Source organism: Lonchura striata, chromosome 19 (genome assembly GCF_050655825.1).
Source record: "Lonchura striata isolate lonStrDom1 chromosome 19, ASM5065582v1, whole genome shotgun sequence".
Classification (NCBI taxonomy): domain Eukaryota; kingdom Metazoa; phylum Chordata; class Aves; order Passeriformes; family Estrildidae; genus Lonchura; species Lonchura striata.
In genome coordinates, this window is record NC_140721.1 from 8,561,330 (window position 1) to 8,582,602 (window position 21,273).

The following is a 21,273-nucleotide window of genomic DNA, read 5'->3' on the forward strand; positions in this document are numbered from 1 at the left end:
GTGAACATAAGAAGTTGCAACATGCCAGTAGAAAAATGTGCTCTTAGAAGCTGCTTAAACTTCATTCTCATATACAGTCTTGTATAAACAATTCTACCAACAGAAGCATAAGCAAGTCTTGATTATTACTTTTTTAAAATAAGTTGAAAATCTTCTGAATGCCCTACAGAAAGATGGGATGCTGAAATTTAGTTATTAATTTTAGTACCTTAGTTGAGACTACTTAGTTTTGAGTTAAGTTTACAACTGAAGAATATGCAAATAAGAACGTCACATTCTGGTTATTGATACTGTAGTCTTTGAGGCTGTGATTTTGAAACAGGGTGGTGATTGTTTTGAGCTAGGCTATCGTAGTTATAAGGGAAAGCTGTTATGATCTGTGTCATAATTACAATTTGCCATTTGTTTGTTAATACTAGTGTTTGTTGTTGTGTTTATCTAGACATCCTAAGAAAGAAAAATCAATGTAAATTCAGGTAATCAGTTAAAATGCATTTTCCTGGGCACGGATTGTTTGTGGTCAGATCATGATGCAAGATTTTATCTTATGTTTAGCTACAGCTTTGGATGAAACAGCAGGAAGTGTGAAAGAAGAGCAAGCACTTTCTCCAGTTAATTTACCTATTTTTTGGTTGCTTGTATGTAGTGGGCTGTGTTCTGTGGGATTTTGAATTTATTTTTTTCTTGCTTGCATAAGAGAGGCTTTCATTTTTTTGCACTGTTGTATGTATCTGAAAAGGTTTTTTCCTTTCATTTTACAGGAGGAAAATGGCTCAGCTTCTTGCACCAGCAACATCCATCCATGATGAGGAAGCCTTGGAAAGCAGAATGTTGGTTACATTCCTCATGTCAGGACTTGAGTCAATGGTTAGTAGAGAAGTTAAGTTTCTGCATCATAAATCTGTCTTGGTATTTGCAGGATTACATCAGTATATTGCTTCCCACTGGGCAGCAGGGAGGGTGGATTGTTGTATTTGTTCCATAATGTGTGTTGTCCAAGCAGCTGTAATTCTATCTTCGCTTGTGATAAATCATGCTGTCAGTAATCTTGTTTCTTGTTGTGGTGTTGTTTGTTTTAAAAAAATATTTTGTCAAATAAATGGGAAATATTTGTTGATTGCTCAGGTACAGTGTGGTTGAAAGGCCAAAGTGTGTTCTGGTCTTTGTCATATGTAATGCAGAGTGAATAAATGGCTTTGAGGCTAATGCCTTGTCTTCAGCTGCTGCACCAACTCAACAAAACTTGTTCAGAAAATATTGTTGACATATATGTTGACATATCATCTGTTTTTTAGAAATTATTAAATTGTTTCGTGATGTTTATGGTTGGTTGGGGCTGTAAATGGAAATACCTGTCCCATTTCCTTGAAATTGAGGCACTGTCCAAGATTTGTTTCTTTAAAATTTGAGTATTTAAATGATAAGCAAGAAAAAACATTTTCCTTTTAGCAATGAAACTTGCTAAAAGTGGAATAGTTATAAGACAATATATTGCAAGACTTTTATCCCATTGGTTCTTAAAGTCTTTGTGTCAGTTTTTCCTCCCATGCTGCAACTGTGTTTTTTTATAGGTTAGAGCAAACTCTGATTTAGTTCCTAGGAGAGACTGACATTCTGTGATCACTACTTGGTCCTCTCACAAATTTTCTTGGGATCCTTGTTCTCTCCCTAGGCTTCCTGCCTTAATTCTTGCCAGAAATTCATCCCGGCAGAACATATGTAGGTGTTTGCAGGGATGGTGCAATCCTTGCATTCACGGGGCATTCAGCTGAGGCTGGGCCCAGCAGACAGGACAGGGCAGACTACAGGGAGCCATCCTGCTTGCAGCCACACCTTTCTGAACAGAAGATGGTGTGTGAGAAGTGTGCTGTGAATATGTGAAACTTCTGTGTGCTCTGTTGAAAGTTGGAGTAAGACACTCAGTATGATTGCCATGGAAGTGGTAATTTAACATGAATTAATGTAATAAATAATTTTAATTAAAAACAATACAATCTCTGAGTCTATACAAGGCCTTAATTTTGCTAATGAATCTACAGTGCTTTTAAGATTTCTGATGAAAAGCATTCCAGATGTGTAAATTGTGCTTTGCTACTGGGTGATGTTATGTTGCTCATAGTACCTTCTGACAAGTGGATGCTGGCAGTAGTATAATGATTGTTTTACATAATATCATATACATTTTTATTAACTGTATTTTAACTATGGTAATAAAAGTTCTTCTTTTTCTTTCTATAGTGTAAAGAACTTTCCAAGTCCAAGGCAGAAATTGCCTGTATTGGTGTATATGCAAGAAATGTTTTTGTTATTGGAACTGAGAGAGGAAAAGCCTTTGTCAACTCTAGGGAAGATTTTAAGACGGATTTTATCGAATACTGTAAGTTTCAATGTTTTATTTTTGTATGTCACAAGCTGCATAGTGTATATTGCATAATATTAATAATTTTGGGAGCAAAATTCTTGTCTGTCATGGCTGTGTGCTATAATTATGATGACTAATGCAAATCAAACTGTAAAATGAGCAGTAACAGTGGTCTTATTTGTAGTGTTATTTCTACAATGGCTGAAAATGTTCATTTTTTCTTAGATAATGTGAAAACTAGTACAATAAGAAGTATTAGACAGTCCACCCTTCTAATACATCCTGCATTTTCTAGTGTGTTAATTTTTTTTTGTATCCCCTCCTCCAAACCTTTTTTTCCACTCAGGAAGACTGAGGAGAGCACTGAACAGGTAGAAAAGTACTTCTGTCGCAGTTTTGACAAGATAGTATTTTTTCACGTAGCTATTTTATATCACTTTTATTTTGTAGACAGAAATACACATCTGTATCATAATGACTTAAAATTGCATCTGCATTACTTTTGTACTGCTTTAAGTACACGTCTAGGTTGTGTTTTTTGTTCCGTTTCATTTTTACAGTAAAACAGTGGAACATTTGTGTTGATAAAACTCGATTCATTCATACAGGACAGTATTTTTAGGGATATGTTTCAAAGATTCAGTGAGGATTTCGGGGAGCATTGATGCTCTCATTTAGGAAAGTGGTGGTGGTGGACGCTGCCTAATAACAAAATTATTTGCCTAGAGAAAGAGAGAAGATGGAGATCAAAGGTAGGGTATGACAGAAGAATCAGTCTGAGGAGGAATTTAAAAAACTGTTAAGTTGTCGAGTTAAATACTGCTTGGAAAGCAACTGTGTTTAGTCTGTAACAGAAAGACTTACTCCTAAAAATGCTTTTGCTGCTACATAAAATTGTCTAGGAGGCTCTGTCTCAAGGTGTTGTTTGTGGTAGGTGTCTTGGTTTGAAAAAGACAGGTATCTGCTAAGGAAGGCAAGAGCCTCCCTTAAAATGGAAGTGTAACCCCCCTCCCTCTGAATTATTGTAATTTTGAAATTAAGGGGTTCTCAAGCAAAGATGTGGGAATAGGAATAACAGTTATTTACTAGGAAAATTAAAATACAAATGCAATATTACAAAGAAACACCCAAAAAACCCCAAACCAACACCAAAAGTGAGAATAGGAGCTGACCCCCTGTGTGTCAGGGAGGTGACACAGCCCCATCCCAGGGTGGCTCAGCCCTCCTGCAGTGCCAGCTGTGCTTCTGCTGGAGCAGGATCCTGCACAAGGGGGGAGTTTTCCTCTGGAGCTCCAGGGCTGGGGGAGATGGGCCTGGGCTCCTCTGGGAATGCAGGGGGAAGAAAGCTGCTCCTCTGGGAATGCAGGGGGCAGAGGCTGCTGTGCTATTCCCAGGTCAGATTGGATCCAGGTAGGAATGCTTGGCTCCTCCCCTGGGCAGAGCATCTCCCCATGGGATGATGGAATTTTCTCAGCCATGCAGGGACACTCAGTGGCCATGAACAGCAGAGATCTCCTGGAGGGAGGATTGGTTGTGGAACAGATAAAGAAAACTGCCCCACCTGGTTTTGACAGGTGGCCCAATTACAGAAGATAACTGCCCCACCTCTAAAAGATGGCAATAGAATACACATCTTGCAGCCTAAGACAGTAGGTCTCTGGATTTTTTTTGTCCTACTGACATGGACAGTGACTTCCTGTGCACATATTTACTCCAAGGAAAGTCACCACAATGTTGGGTTGTATCAGATCACTGATACCAAAATGTAGAATTGTAACCTGATTGAGGAATCAAGTATAAGATGAATCAATTTCTTTTTCTTATTCTTCTTCTTTTTTTTTCTTTTTTTTCATTTATTACAGGGACAATCTTTGTATACTGTTGTTTGTGAAAACTGCTATCTGAGTATTGGGGAAGAAGTTCATTTTTCACCTGATTGCTTTTTTGTTTTGTTTTTGTTGCTTAAAGGACTTACCTGACATCCTAGGTACTACGTTTTATTGCCAGTACAGTGGTATCATGGCCCCTGATATACCAGGGACTTTGTGTACTGGACACGTCTATTTGTAGGGAACCTGAAATTATGGGGATTTGCTGTTTGATCTCCTGGCTAGATCTCTGTTTCAGATCTGTACTGTGGGAAGCACTGGCTTCTCATCCATGCTTGTATTTGGCTGTATGATATATGGTTTCTATAGATGCATGCCTGTGTTTAAGTCCTACATCAGTTTTGATAATCCTCACCTTTTGCTTTATTCCAGTTACAAGATACTCATTCTTGGGCTGTGTTTTTGTATTGTCAAGCTGATAAGATGAAAGAATATTAACTTTAAAAACAGTGTTTCTTTCCATTATGATTCTTGCAAAACATTATGCTGTAGATCTGTGTGAATGAGGTCAACCAGTGTTGGTCATTGCTTTCATGGTTTCGCTAAGTGCACATCTCCCATGATTTCAGGGGAGTCTTGATGCTGGAAGTAGTTTTGTTTTGTCCCTGAGAATGATGTTGATAATTCCAGAAAAGATTACTTCAGAACAACAATTTTTAGGAATAGTAGCATTACATGTTCCTGGTGATGCTGATTCCATCACTGCCTTTGACAGCTTTGAAGTCTTGATGAAGTTTATAGTGTAATATCTTCTGCTCTAAAATGTAGAGCTGTAGAGGCAACAGTTCCTTTGCCCTCGTACATTGTTTATTCAGTTCAGTATGAAAACAAGCAATAGGCAGTGGTAGTTGAGATTTTAACAGGTGTTTTGTAAGAATCCAGGAAGGACATAGTTCTTTGTGTATTTAACAAGTGAGAGTTGAGTCCTTCTTGTTACTTTAGGACTGATAAAGGCTTCTAAGAGATTCTGACCTTGCTGTTAGAGTTAAACCTTTAAAAATTCATGTGTGATGTCAGTGTCTAGAATGCATGGTGCTGACAATATTGAGAATTACCTCTCCACTTTTGGGTATCTTCATATTTCTTCAAATATGGAAACAGAACTCTAGTTACTAAGCATACCTCTGGTTATGTCTGACTCTGTGCAAGCCAGCACATATCTTCAGTCTTTATTTCCACATTTTTCACAGCTGCTTTGTATAAGTTGAGTCGTGTATGAAGTGTTTCAGAACTTGTTTGGATCAGGCTTCAAACCTGCTGCTTTTTTTAAATTAATGAGTATAATTTAGTGGGCTAAATTGATGAAATGTATTTATGAGGTTTCAGAAGGAAGTAGCGTGTACACTTTTTAGCAGTACTGAACTGATGAATATAATAGTGGTTCAGTGATAGCAGCACTGGAGTTTGGTTTCCTGTGGCTTTCATTCATGATGACTTTGACCCACATGGGTTCCCCAACACCTTGCCCTCCTGCATGGCAAGGAGGAACCCTGTTCATAGCTCATTTACCTTCTTACCTTAAGAAAATACGTTAGGAATTAATAAGAAGAATGCTTTTTAAAATTTTAGCATGGTTGTGTAGTAAGTGTTGAAAAACCAGTCAACAGGCATTAATTATTTAAAACCGAATCAGATAATGTATTCTTCTGAGCGCTGCTTAATGAAGATAGCTGTGAGCCCTATGTCATGGTGAAATAGACTGTTTCAATCAATGTAGAACTGCATGTTCTTGTATCCTGAGCATGTGACTTGGGTAACCTGCAGTGTCAGACATTTCAGGCCTGTGTAAATTTGTATTGTATATAGAAAGAGTATGTTCTTTGAGCACCTGCTCATATTGAGCATATGGACAAGTGTAGATACTTCTGCACTATAAGCAATCAAGATCATATACATCTTGCTCTACCAGTACCTCTTTGTTTTAGTTGCTGTCCCCTGCTAAAGTGTATTGTGTTGTCCTCAGTTCCTCTTACGTGGACTTGGCAAGATTAAGTGCCTCTGGATTGCTCTGGAGTTGTGGGTTGTCAGCTGTCCTGAACAGGGGACTTACTCCTGGGGTATCTGAAGAATGCCGTACTCTTCAGCGTTCGTCTTTGTCATCTTGAAGTTTCCCTTGGGCTCTGTGGAATTCATTCTCATTTGAATGTGAGCTGGAGATAGTTTATAAGACAGCCAAAGAAACCCCAAAACCCAGAGGAAGCCATATTTTTCCCAGGTTGTATTTGCCTGTCAGAAGGGAACTTTGAGAAGAGCTTCCTGACTCAAGCACCTTTTTGGTCACCTATTCTGGACTTTGAAAGGTATTTACCCAGCACCATGTGTACCATCCCATCTGCCAAGGAGACAGTTCTCCAAGAATCCCAGTTGCCTCTGCTAGCTTTTCTACTGGTATTGGCTGCTACACCATTGATATGTAGGTTGCAGGAAAACTTAATCCTGCTAGTTCTCAACTTCTGACAGCTCTCCCACTCATGCCATTTTTTTCTTCAGTGATGCCAGGGCTTTGGGCTCACTTGCCTGAGATGAGGCCATCTTGCACCTGTAGGTAGTTCATCTTGGATAGGTCCTTTATTTTTGCAGCCTTCATTTTTCTTCTGATAGCCTTGGGTTTCCACACTGATCTTAACAATGCATCTGGTATGGGTCCAAGTTTGACTTCAAGTCCTGCTAGAGACTTTGGGCCAGGGTCTTCTACCCTTCTTACCTGTACCTCCCTGTCCACGCAGCCACAGGATGTGAGAACTTCTTGTAGTCACAGGAGTGCTCAGAATCTGAGTGTTCTTAATGTAAGAACACTTAGCCATTCCCTGAGTAGCCATTCCTGCTGCTCAGGAAGAATGAATGGAATGCAGGCTTTATGGGAAACATTGCTCAGCTTTGTCTCCTCAGTATGTTTTTTTTGGTATATGAATTACTGTTTCCTCTTGGATGTATTCCATCATCCGCAGACAAGTAAAATGTCTTTTCTTCCCATAAACTAGGATACTGTGGACCTGCTTGAAGATCTGCAGCTGGGCTTCTGTCTCACTGAATCCTTCTGAGTAACCTGTACAGCAAGGTTGCTTGCCTTGATTGCCTCAAACCTTTAATGTTCTGTCTCTGCCTAGTTAGCTAAGGGGTGTGAAATCAACAGCTGGTATAAAAACCTATGGGGAAAGTTCAGTCCCATTTCCCTGAAACTACACATCTTGTTCCCTCAGAGTTGACAACCAACAATGTTACTGTAGATAGTATTTTTGAAATTTCGCGCCTCCTAACTTCTGCTTCAGGTGATTTGCTTTTGTGTGGTTCAAGTGATCCTTTGATAATTATTAAATGACTTTTCTTTAATTTGAGGATATTTTCCAATTTCATGAACTGTAAAGCTGGATGGCCTTAAAAAGCTCACAGATTGAGTGAATGACATTATAACCAAGACAAAATGTTTTTAGCTGTGCACCCATTTATTTTCCCTCTTTCGTTGCAGTAATTTTCCTTAAGCACAAATAATGAAATACATGTATATGTGTGGTGTCACATGATTGTTGTTGCTCTTAAGTTGCCTCTCAGGGTGCCTGCGCAGTGGTCACATTCGTATTCTTAAAATTACTTCTTGTTTTTCTCTCCCTGAGTGATTGAAGGCCACTAAACCTTCTGATGTTCTAAGATGCCTTAGCTGCCATGGGACTGACAGCTCTTTTGCTAGAGGAGTCCTGAGCTCTATCAGCTTCAGATACCAAATTGTGCCAGCTGTTCTCCATTGAGCATCTCATCTTCAGGTCTTTTTTTGAGGAAGTTTCAGTTAAATTGTTTTGCTGCTAAAGCTTGATTTCTTTGTTTCTTGTTCTTTGGTGAGATGAGGACAGTGCTGGATTTGTTGCTTGGAATGGGGACAGCTAGAAGATTCCTTTTCCAGATAAGTAGCATGCTGGACTGTCAGACCTGCAGGGAAGGATATTCTGAAGAACCAAAACACTGGACAGTCGAAGAAAATAAGAGACACTCAAGCATATATTGAGTCTCATTGCAAAATGAGGGTGATTGGGAGTTGTAGTCCTGTTGAATCCAGAAGAGTAGTGAAACTAATTGCACAGGATGCTCACAACAGTGCAGAATGCTATTCTTTACCATATAACCATTCCTCACCCTTCATGAGCCATAAATACAGCACCCTTATCCCTCTTGTGCACCAGATCTTGTTGCATGTGTCTGAGACATCACCTCCCAAATGTAGCCCCAATCCTGCTCTGGGTTCCAGGAATTGTGGCAAGGGCTTTGGAAGAGCCTGTGAAGTTGTGTAAGCTCTAAGGGTTCATGTGTCCATCGGTATTGCCAGGAGGAGTGAATGTCTGCTAGGTTTGATCAGTTGTGCAGGGCTGTTAAAAATCTTGCTGCATTTGAAACTTAGTCTTGTTTGTGAGTCTTGATTAAAGTTGGCCAACTATTATAGGATGGATTAGGGAGGTAGATGCATAAGGTGATCTTAGGAAAATGCATAAAAATCATGTAATGAAAAAAACCTATAAAGGTTTGTCTTCTAGTTAAGAAAGAAAATTTCTCCACCTTTCCATCTGCTCTTCACTTTCATATGAAGAGGGCAGTATTGTCTTCCTTATTTTGGTTTGTTTATTATTTTTAGAAAGTGTAGGAACACTTTCTGAAGCTGCTGGCAGTAAAGGCATTTTCAGTGAATCAGTTTCTTACATGGAAAAAACACCCACTCAAAAAGCTACATTAGATGTAGCTGTAAGTGGAAACTGATGTCTTATCCCAAGTCCACAGGCAAATCTTAAGTGCTGTCATTGATTAAGTACCTGTGTTACAGGTATATAACAATATCCCAGTTTTGCCTTATTTTTCATGTTCTGATAGGTCCTGTCATACTGCAGACAGGGTAAAAGTTTCAGGCCTGAAGAGCTGGCAAAGCTAAATGTCATGTGGAGGTGAGTTTCCAGGGCATGAAGCAGATGTATGATCTGCAGAGGAAGGAGATTCTCTTTGAAATGAAGATAATAGTTTTTAAGATAATTGTGATTTTTACTAAAAGCATTGCTGCTTCAGCTCATTTCACAGCCCATTTGTAATCAGTTGTTCAAACTGATGTTTGTTTTCTTGTGTTAGTGTGGAATTCTGATGCCAGCAGTCCTGGTGATGCACATCGCAGTGTTTCAGGCTTACTGCTGTGCTGGCTCGTGGTGAAGTCATGACACAGCTTCAGCACTGATCATGCTCTTGCACAAAGGAACACAGATCTCCCTTGCCTTTCCTTCAAGGTAGGCAAGCATATATCTTGTTTGCCTCTGGTTTTGCTAGATGATTCTCAGTAGATCTTAGCAAGAATGGAATTATGAGAAAGAAAGGTTGCCACCCAAAACCATCGCTTCTGTTTGCTTTTTAATACTGGAAGTGTTCTTAATTCCACACTCCTTTTGCAGTGACTTTTGCTTAGAGACTAGAACAAGATGTAGGGCTGAAATCTTCTCTGTTTACGTGATGATGTCTTGTTTGTAGCTCCTCTTATTCAGCAGTAGGAGGTGTGTACTTAAAATGTCCTTTGAAAGAGATGAGTTGTCATGGCAAAAGTCAGATCCCTTCTGTAAGATGTTCTGCAAAGCACATACAGAATAAACAAACCAGGATATAATAGAACTGCTGCGTGAGAGGACATGCACAGCACTAGAGAGCTATGGGACCCTTCACACTGGCGTTTTGCTTTTTCCTTGGTGACTCTGTTGGTCCTTCTTTTCTTGGCAGTTTAGCATTTTATTTTGACTGTATTGTCCTCCCATGAGATTAATAGTGTTTTCAACCTCTTCATGCCAGAAAAAGGCCTCCTTGGATGTGTCTCTTAATTTGTCATTCATGTTCTTCAGGGGCTGATATTTACAGAGATTGTAGAGAGGATATAATAATTCTGGTGTAAACTTAAGTTTGCTCATTGCTTATGTGCATAGATGCGTGCATTTGCTTCTAATACAAGTAAATTCTTGCAATTTCCTGTCAGGATTCCTGCTTGAGAATATCTAGTCTAAAGTGGGGCTAGGCACTTCTAATAACTTACTATTTTATGTTTGTCTTATTTTTATAAATAACTGCCAGGTGTTACAGAAGAGGACAGGCCTCCAAAGCTGCAGAAAACAAAGACTACACCACCTGTAAACAGACAGACAGTGGATGCTGAGGAGCTGGAGGCTCTTAGAAAGTCTGTGGAGGAGTTTTTCTGCTCTTTATATGGTGGGTGCTTTAAATTATTCTGAAGAGCTGTTCTAGATTTTAAAAATTTTATTCCATTTGGGAGGAAAAAACTGTGTGATTTTAGCCTTCTAACTACAGTGCTATTTTTAGAAACTTTTAGTAGCTGTTTCTAAAAAATACACATATAGTGGTTCTTCTTGGTGTGTTTTGTAGGATGTGATTTGAGATTATTGCACAGTGCGTATTAGTGCCAGCAGTATTTGGTTTTCTGAGAAGATTCTCATCCACACTTTGCTTTTGCTCCAGTACTATCCAAAGTTACAAAGTTTTATGAGGCACTCATCCTTTTGCTAACTTCAGCAGTCTCAACATCAAAACAACCTCCTCTCTTTTTTCTAGGTAAAGCTTTAGGAAAGCCAGCGGCAGTACCTGTGACATTCGAAGAGATTCAGAGGAACCAGTCTGTTGTGATAGTGCAGGGCCTGCCTGAAGGAGTCACATTTAAACATCCATCAAATTATGATGTTTCCACTCTGAAATGGATTTTGGAAAATAAATCAGGGATCACATTTAGTATCAACAGGTTATTTACTCTCTTTCTTGTGCTGATCTGTTAAATTTGGTTTTGTACTTAAGTAAAATTAATTTTAATTTTTAATTAAATACACTGCAGACTGTTTCTCTTACACAGGAATTCTCTCTGTAATATACACTATCAAGTAATTAACAATGTCTTTGCTAAAATTGAGTTTTTCTTCCCATATTTCCACGCAGGCCTTTTTTGGAACTAAGGAAACATGTAGGTAAGTTAATGTTTATTCAGATTAAACAGAAAAAGATTGAAATTTGAGTTTAGGAAGCAATATATGTAGAGCATTTGGTCACGTAAATAAAGTGGCAACTGTGTAGAAATTTCTAGATTGTGAGTTTCCTTATTTATAAGTAAAACTTTCCTATATATAAGCCTTTCCTTTATGTGTTTGCCAGGAGAACTCATTAGAGATAAAATTCATTCTGTTTCATCCTATGTCTTGCTCAAGTTCAATTCTGTTTCATTCATCATCCTTATACTGAATTTCAACCTAATATGAATTGCATAGTATCCTAGAAGAAGAAGTGAACATAGGAAGGACTGCTTTCAGTTTTTAGAAGATGCCAAGACTTTCTAGTGCTTGTTTTCCACTACCCAGCTGATTTTGGCAGTTATATTTAATTTTAAAAAGTAACTTAATCTTCTGAAGTAGCTACGTGTTGTAGTTCCTCTGAAAGCCTCTATATATGAAAAATTCTGACCTTGAGTGAATTTTGTAAAACTTTGGAAATATTCACTTCTCGCTTAGGAGAAATCCCATCTCCTCTTCCTTTTATAGTATCATGTTGCTTTAATTGCTAAATGCATAACTGTAGGGATTTGTTTTATGAAAACGATGAAGCAATCTCTGTAGGAATGTCAAAAAAGAAAAGTTTAATTTCATAAGTGGAAGAGCCAGAAGTTGATGCTTGATTAGTAAAATCAGAGATGTGTTGCGTATGCTCAGGTTGAGGACTAGAGATGGAATATTACAGAAAATCTGGTAATAACATAGTTCTATCAAAAATACAAGGTAGGTTTTCAGTGTGCTAAGTGACATTCTAAAGCTGTTTGTGTCTCAGTACAGTTTAATGGGATCTTTCATTATCTGTGAATAAGGAAAATCTGCAGATATGCTTGTAAAATTTGAACAGGCTTTTGCTTTGTGAAATCAGTGCTAGATTTTCAATTTGTGTTTTAAGTAAATGGGGTATAGGAAATTCAAATATTGTCTTTTAACTTTCAGGAGCTGATATGACAGATCCTTCACATTCAGTTACACGCCCACGTGAAAGGTGAATTTAAAATAGTGTAGATTTTTTTTTTAATCACCTATCTATTTTCATGTTGTTATCTTTGTCTTAATATGCTTTTTCTGCCCAGCTGACCTTTGAATAACTTTTGCTTGCTTGGCATTATAAAAAACATGAAGCTCAATCTTCTCTTTCTTTTGTTCATTATTTGTGAGGAAACTGTTAGAAGGTAAACGAATGGCAAAGTTTCTCCTCAGTTTAATTAGTCCAGTGGGTGTTCTTAATTCACAGTCTGTTTGTCAGGGATAAGTTTGCCATGTTTTATGGTACAGCAGTGAGGGAGAACAGATGTAATGTTGCTTCATTCCCCCTCCTCAATTTGAAAAAAGTTATTTTTTTTAAATTAGTAAATGAAGATACTATATCTGATATATATCAAAAATTTGTTAATATGAAAACAGGGATCAATTTTCTGTATTTCTGCATTTGCCTCTCCTTAAATGCTAAACATGATCTGAATATTGTGTCTGCCTCAAAAATTGTAGGAATATGAGATTGCTGGCAATTCACTTGTGAGAAATCAAATAAGCCAGTGTGCAGGGTTTTTTAATTTTGTATTCTTGTTAGAAAAAATTCTGAGAGATTGATTTTGCTTAACAAGCTATAAAGCTTTAAGAACTCCCCAGAAATCTAAGGTTTGTTTTTAATAATGTCATTCTGTTTGATTTGCTTAATTTTATAGTTGTCCTCCTGTTAATGTGAAAACGGAACCAAGCAAGGATTCTGGTATGTTCAAGATTTTGCCTTAACTTGCAGGGAAAAAAAAAAAAAGAAAGCGCCAGATTCTGTTAGAATACTGAACTTAAGCAAAGACAGAAAAAAAAAATCTCCAAAAAATGAGAAAAGAATATTAGCAAAAATACATACTTTGTGAGATGGAAAAACGTTTCTTTCCTTGAAACTGCCCATTTTTCAGTTGGAATTTTTATCAGATACTGAACCCTAGCCAAATGCTTCCATTTAAAGAGGAAAATTACAAAAATTTGTAATACATTGTAGACTAAATTTATCTTTATGTAATTTAGAGAATAATTTATTTGTTAATATTCCTAAAATACTGAAAATTAAGAAACATAGATTTTCTAGCTAAAATAGAAATAAAAAGTTCCTAAATAACAAGATGTGTTATTTGTTATTTAAAAAATGCCAGATCATTTCTAAGTTGCTGTGCAGGTAGCAGATGATTCCCCAAGGCACTGTGATCTGTGGCAGAGTAATGCTGAAGTGTATGCTGTGAGATAAAAGCATGGGTAATCCCATTAAAGCCAGTGAGGCAGCAGGTGTGCTGGGAGATAAACTGGTGTCTTTCCATTTTGCTGGATTGAGTTGCACTGCTCACTTTCCTATTATAATTAAGTTTTCATATATAGTCCAGCTTTTTGCTTAAATGTGTGGTTTAGGCACCCTCCATGGTTAATGTTTGGCTTGACATACGCAAAGGATTAATGTGAACTTTTTGCTAAGTCAGTCCCAGACTCTTTCCAGTGCTGCTTTTTAGGCATTTTAAATAATTCTCACAGAAGAACGTGCAGGAGCGTTTCCAGGACTTTCAGCACAATGAGTGATAAAATATATTTTTTTCCTGTGGTAGCGTGCAAAGAGGAAGGAGCCCATTTAAAAAATATTCTTGAGATCTGAGACAGCATCTGCAGGGAAGCCCAGTTTGTAGGGAGGTATTTAATCCTAGATTATTTCTGGGGTTGGCCAAACTGAGACATAAAAAACCAGCAGCTCACTTTGTTACCATTGTTTTAGCTCAACAAATGACTAATATTTTATGCTTTTTTCCTTTTTTTTTTTTAAATAGAGACCAACAAGGATCATGGTGAGTGCTTTTCTTTGTTTTGTTTTAAGAATCTTCTTATTACTAGTTTCCATATTTGATTCCTTTGTTGCTTCCACAGGAATTCCTTCTAAAATGTCAGAAGTAACAATGAAGCAGGAAAGAGATGATCCTAACTACTATCAATTTAATACTCCAGGTAAGGATACTAATTTTCATATGTGTTTATCTCATGAAAGGACTGGTTGCCTAAGTGTTGATCTCTCCATACCTCTCTTTTTTACTAATTTTTGGTCATTAAACATGCAATTACTTAGCTCTGTTAGGATACAGCATTTCCATGCTGCCTATCATGTAAAAGTTATTATGAAGAATACCAAAAGACCTGAAGAACAACTTCATCCCAAACCCATATATGTTTGTTTGGTCTGAAGAAGTTCCAGGACTCTTTTGAACTGCTTGATATGTTTTTCTGAGGGTATAATGTGCAGACTCTATAATTCAATTTCTTTGTTAAGCAGGAAATAAGCCTTTATAGTGATGCTTTCTAGAGCACTGCATTAACTTTTTCTTTAGTTTAAAGTTTCAGTAACTTTTGTACACTGCATCCCATAATCAGCCATTCTATGATTCTATGATTGGAAGTGTATCAGTCACTTCTCTTGCATGGAATGACCAATATGTGTCAAAATGTTTGAAAAGTTTATTTACATGGTCTAAGTATAGCAATATTTATGAGGCCTATGGTCCAACCTCTATGTCTGTTTTAAGTTTTCTCCCAGTTGCTTTGCTTCACCTCTATGTATCCAGTTTACACATTTACCTCATCTAGGAGAAAACAGAAATTGTTTTAAGTTGACATGAATGGTAATTAAGAAATTGTGACTATAAATGGCAATATAAAATAACTAAAACCTTATATTTATAATTTCAACCTATGTGTATTTGTCATTAGGTTAATTGAGTAATGCAAGGAAACATGGGCAAGCTACCGCACATCTCTCAATGACAGTTACATGTTCAACAGTAAAGTGCAAAACAGCACATCTCTTCATTTTGTAATATTATATATTATTGTGATAATATTTTGTGTGTGTTCAGCCATGAAGATTCTTGAGACTATTTTCTAATATGCGTTAATAGCTAACTATGGGGATGTGGAATCAATATTTTCATCCTAGCATATCTCAAGAAAGCATCATTCAGAGAGACCTCAACCATAGCATAGCGAAGTGTCACCCTTTGAGTGCAGAGCTGGACGGGTGTTAGGATTATCTGCTCTTTATATGTGTACCTTGCCTGGCCTAGGAGTTTTACAGGCTAGGCAAATTAGTGGCTTAGAGGCGTGATTTAATGTTGTAAAAGGAGGTACCAGTGTGAAGACAACCTACGCATTGTTCCTTCCTACACCAAGTCTTCTTATCCTTTTGCTTTTCATCCCCATTGTGGTTTTCCATTTCATGCATACCAATGATGTCAGAATTTGACCAATAGCCCACAGTGTAACTCAATCTTATATGAAGAGAGTCTACACTGAAATCGCTTCTCTACAAAATAGCATCCATTGCACTGCAGCTGAAAAATCCAAGTCATGCAATATGCTTCCAGAATGAAGTCTAAGCACATTTGACAGGGGGGATTTCTGTTGTCTTTCACAGAACTCTAAATCTTCTGATTGATGGAGAGAAATATATAACTCTTTCTGATAAAGTGGTGCTTGATAGATAACTCCCCCTCTCCTCCTGCAGTGTAGTTATCCAAAATAGCATTTAAAACAAGACAGAACTGAGTGTATTGGTAGAAGTGATGGGGTGCTGTGAGCCGAAAGATATTTCTCTTTCATATCAAGTCATGCTGACTAGACAAGTAAAGCAGTTTCCCCTTCATTCTTCAAGTAGCTACCACTCTGATTCAAGCCAAAGGGTTGTCCAAACTATAGAGCTATAAATTCTGGAGGCACATAGGTGTTTATGTGGTGCTGTACAAGAAGTGAACCTTTAAAAAGTGGTTATTCTAAGGGGTGTTTCTGAGGAATGGCATAGTCTGCCCCAGCATTGCCTTTGGAGAGATGTGCTACAAAATAAAGAAAACAGATAAGGTAATAAATTTTGCTAAAAATAACCTACACCAAAAGCCAGGCTTATCCATTTCTGAGAAGAAACAACTTAACTGTTAGAGAGCAGCAGTCTGCTTGGACTTCCTGCAGAAAATGATTCACCGATAAAAATTTCATGGTTGTATTTTTTCTCTAAGTGCTTCCTCTCTAAGATCTTTAATGCTGATCCTTGTGCTGTATGCCTGGATGGCACACTAACTTTTCCTGTTAACCAAAGAGGGAAAATTAGATCTGTAGGTGGATATTCTTCTCATCCCGGTTGAAGGTTGCACCATTTAGATGTTGTCATGAGTTAAAACTGAATTACTAAATTTAGAATGGTTTTAGCAGTACACAGTAAGATGACTGTGAAATAGGGAAATAGGGACTGTGAAATAGAAATAGGGACTTCAGTCATCTAAAACTTCATGTGGGTTTACTGACAGAGAATAAGGGGCAGTTTTCTGTCAGTGGGCTTTAGAACTGTCTTAAGTAACAAAGTAAGATGTAACCAAAAGTATGTATTCTATTAACTGCTTCATAAGCTGTTAGAACAGGTGGGGCAGTGTTCCTTATCTCTTCTCTATGACTCATCCCTGATAACTCTGGGGTGATCTCTGCTAATGGGCTATCAAGTCTCACTGCATGACTTATAAATTCCATCATCCCATTGGGAGATGCTCTGCCCTGGGGGAGGAACCAAGCATTCCTACCTGGATACAATATGAGGCTTGGAACACCATGGGTATTCTTATTTAATGAATTAATAAAGGATAAGAGCTACATAACCAGCACTGGTCCTTCAGAGGAAGACCAGAGCCTTCTACAGGATCACTGCTTCAACAGAACCACATCTATCACTCCAACAGATCTGCAGCCACCATTTAATTGGACTGCTACCACCACCCTGACCAACAGGTTATCACATTATATTCTGACTCTCAGTTTAATCCAGTGTTTTCTTGTCGCTGTTGAGAAGACTGATCAGAAGGCTGCTGAGAGCAAAACTCCAGTTTATTCAAAATACACTGCTCTTTTATACAGAAGTTTGTGAGGACTAATTCCATTGGCTCTGAAGTGAAAACAATTCAGCATTGGTGCAAAGTGCTTGACGCACAGTGATAGAACTTAACTATAAACAATGTGAAAAACAAGAGAGATAAAGAATTATTTACATTCTTCTCCAGCTCTTTCCCAGGCTTCTGCCTGGCTAGAAATTCTGTTTCTTTCTTTGACTGAAGCTGAGTCCCACATTTTCTCTTTTTATTTTAATTTTCCTATTAAATGGTTGTTCTGACTTGGAATCTCCCACTGGTTTGCTTTCAGACTAGTATAAGCATTATGGCAGTGGATGTTTTTTTCAAGTGCCCAGGACAAATATGAAGGTTACTGCAGTGTTAAACTTGGGGGAGACCAAAGACAACCTGTTCTGGGAAAAACGTCCAGATTTTGGTGATTGACTGAATGAGGAAAAGGACTGAGTATTGATTGTCAGGACTAAGTGACACATTCTGGAGTATTCCAGCTATGTTAGCTAGTATTCCTGCATGTGCATTACCTGTAAGTATCAGTGACATGGCTCTTATGAAAAGAAGCATAACTGAAAATGCTCTTTCTTGGTTCAGTGGTTTAAATATAATTTAGTATTTTTACTAGAAACCAACAAATTAAATAATCATTTCTCCAGAGTCAGATGTATTTTCAGATTCGAGAATACCCCATTTGTCCTATATAAAAACAAACCTTTGGGGCTCAAAAGTGTGGCACTGCAGAGTGACTGCTGAGTGCTCTGTGCATTATCATCACAGGGTAAAGCAGGGTTTTTTGGTGGCATAACCCATAAGGAACTGAATTATTTGCTGACTGATGACCAAATACTTAGTAAAAGTGGCATGTTATCCTGTAAATTTTGTGAATGTAGGTCTTCACTGATGCCTTGAAGTTAAAACGAAGAAAAATGGAAGCAGAAGGAAAAGGCTGTAAACAGTCTGTCCTGTGAATTGCCTGGTTCAGTTTATAAAACACCTAGAAGTGAGTAAAAAACTGCCTAACAGCTTTTCTCTTTAAAACACCACGTAGTTGAACTGTGCTGTCAGTTTTGGAATTTTTGACAATGTCAGTGAGGCAGTTAAAATACAGGACATTCATCCAAACCTAAATGAGATTGAAAATGTCTTCTACAAAGAAAAAGCCCTAAATGTGAATATAAACTTTGCATTTATTCTCACTCTGAAACCTTAAAAGTAATGAATGTCTGTTATTATGTCTCTAACAACAAAATATTTTTCCTTTGGAGATCTCTCAGAATACTGAACATAATGTCCATTTTAATGGAGCTAAATCTGTGAAGCTAGGCTGGCATGTAATGCTGAGTATGCAGGTATTATCTTAAACCAAGAAATTCCAGAAAATATATTGAGCACAATGTTGTGCTTCCTGAGGGAAATCACATCTAGTTCACATTGATACTCTTATGGGTAACCTATAAAAATACCAGAAAAGTGAGCATTGCTGGTGATGCTTATTCACGAGGTGATAAATCCATTCCTTCTGCCAAGTGGCCCAGGTTTGGCTGTGGAGTGTTAGGACATTAGGACATAATCCATTAGAAACTGAGGCTGAGAGGTTTGGAATCAGTGTAAGTAAATGGTGTCTGGGGGTAGACAGAAAGAATAGTTGTGACTGTTGAGGGAACAACACCTTCACTTGTTTTTGTTGGATTTGTTGGAATGTGAAAAATCACCTATTTGTAACAGGCATTTCAGGAGTTTCAGTTTATGCCAACAGCCATCTCTTAACAGAGGTTCCACTGCCCTGCTGAATCCTAGACCAAGCACATGCTTTGGGTGCATTGATCTGTCATGTATTTATCTGTTCATGATAGACCAAGTTTTGTTCTGAGTGTTTGAGAATTCCCAAATGCCTGTGCCGTGTAAGAGAGCTGGCTGTTAGCTGAAGAGCATACATCTGCTTTCTCTGGTTCAAGGTGAAACTGCTTAGCTTTGCCTACAGATCTGAAGTACAGATTCCAAGACATAAGAATACTGAGAGATTTTAATTCTAATGTGTTCTGTGGTTTTAGTAATTAATCTCCCATTTCTATCTCCATCCTTCCTCCTACATCCTACCTTCAGCAGTAGAATTTAGTTCTTCTTTCTTTTCTTATTTTTCTATTTTGTGATTTTTTTCTGTGTATTTCTGGATGGAACTTCTTTTGATCTGGTTACCACTGTACTTGATTTTTGCTTTTCTTAGTTATGTTATCTGTGTATTTCTGCCTGTTGTGTGCATTAATACAGTAAAGTGGAAATGTATCTGTTTTTATTAATATCTCTTGGTGGTAGAACTCTTCTAAATTTAATTTTCTAGTCTTTACTAAATTAGGGGAGCAGAATCTATTTTTTGAAATGTTTAAATTTCGGAAACAACTTTTTCATACTCTGTCCACACATTGTAATATGGAAAAAATGTTCAAGTTTAATGAAAATCTGTGTTGGTCACTGGTAAAAAAATCTAATGGTTGTACTACATGTACAGTAGGTTTTATCAGTATTACAGATAAAAGGACTGAATTATCTGTGCTTAATCCCAAGGGCTATAAATCTACTAAGTTTATCTTTTTAACTAGAGAAATATTTCTTCAAGTTTAAATGCATGGAAGATTATTAGTTTTCCTTTTTTATTGCTGTCACAGCATGTATTTGGCACAAAGATAATGCAATACAGAGAATACTGCAGAATATGTGGGTAAAACAATCCTGTCAGGATTTCTGAGTTAAGGATTAAATGCAAAACTGTGCATATTTTGAGATATTTGGTTATAGTGGGATGCGTACTTCTGTGTGCCTTATGAGTAATAATAATTGCATGTTCACAGGAGTTCTTAGGAAATGACAAACCTGACTGGGTGCATCTGCTGAACATGCTGATTTAAATAAAAGCAAATTTAGTCGATGGAGACATTTTCAGCACAGCCAGGGGGGTTGTGTTCTATTCCCATTCACCCCTAACAGTTGTAGATCACACTGTTGTATGAGAATTCTTTCTGGTGAGGCCTGGAGCACCAGCCAGTGTCTCTGGCTCTGGTTTGCTCCTTTTCCTCCCTGTTTTTCCCATTTTTGGACTATGGTCTCGGCTGTGCCAACATCAGTCTTTGTGGAGCTGTGTTTTGAAAAAAATCAGGGAGCTCCTCTGAAGTAAATACATTTTTTAAAAATAGAGGAAACACCTTCTCTCAGCAAAGAAAAGTGGCAGGAGCAGATCTAAGTAGCACTTGTTGATTCAAGCCAAGAATTTTGCATTGGTTCCTCACTTGAAATGCTGTTTATTTTAAATCTCTTCAAAAATCTGAACAATCAAATTAGGCAGAACGGTTCAAGGTAGCATTATTGTAACCACCTAATTAGCATTATTTTCTTTCATACTTAAATACTCACTTATTTGATGCTGTATATGTACTTCCAGTTGACTGAAATACTTACAGTCTCTGATTGTGACAATAGTCTTTTCTGTATTTTCTTTCTTATCATGCAGATGAAATAGAGTTTAGAATATTTCATTGTCTTATTAATTAACAGTAGCTTTTTTGTTGTGGCACTATTAATACTCTTGCTTATACACTTATGAACATATCTCTAAACAACTAGAATTTCTGGTCAGCTATGTGAGCTTCTGCAGATTGCTTTTGTAAACACACACAGAAATTACCAGATTTGCACAGAACAGTTAGTCCAAATCAGTCAGTTCCAGTTACTCTTCTTTACCACACATAGGCAGGTTTTCCATACCTGTGCTATTTCTGTGGTATAGAATGGCCTCTTGCTCAGTGTGGTGTTGTTTGTGCTGTAAGCAGCTCACCCTTCTGGCATAGCTGCAGGAGAGCCAGAGCAGTAAGCAGTAGCATTTTAAGAGTGTTAATCTGTTAAGTGTAGTTTCTGTGCTCCTTTCTGCACAGGCTTTTTAAACCAGTCTGTAGTCTTCAAAAGAACTGTTCTTTTCAAAAGAAAAGTAAACAGCCTTGGAGTGTCATAAATTACTTCAATCCCTGTGAATTTATGTATTTGATGTAGGTAGGAATGTTGAAGTC

General features: G+C 37.6%; 1 protein-coding gene across 2 annotated transcripts in view; it reads left to right on the forward strand.

The window, feature by feature from the left end:
• Nucleotides 1–21,273, forward strand: part of GTF2I (general transcription factor IIi) — a 98,303-nt gene that overhangs the window by 11,161 nt on the left and 65,869 nt on the right. For both annotated transcript variants that reach the window (XM_085557585.1, XM_085557587.1), the window contains exons 2-10: nt 762–867; nt 2,239–2,377; nt 10,330–10,464; nt 10,825–11,008; nt 11,200–11,228; nt 12,243–12,291; nt 12,992–13,035; nt 14,117–14,134; nt 14,214–14,291. In XM_085557585.1, coding sequence (XP_085413711.1) covers nt 769–867; nt 2,239–2,377; nt 10,330–10,464; nt 10,825–11,008; nt 11,200–11,228; nt 12,243–12,291; nt 12,992–13,035; nt 14,117–14,134; nt 14,214–14,291 — 775 coding nt within the window. In that variant the 5' untranslated portion in view covers nt 762–768. The remainder of the gene's footprint in view (nt 1–761; nt 868–2,238; nt 2,378–10,329; nt 10,465–10,824; nt 11,009–11,199; nt 11,229–12,242; nt 12,292–12,991; nt 13,036–14,116; nt 14,135–14,213; nt 14,292–21,273) is intronic.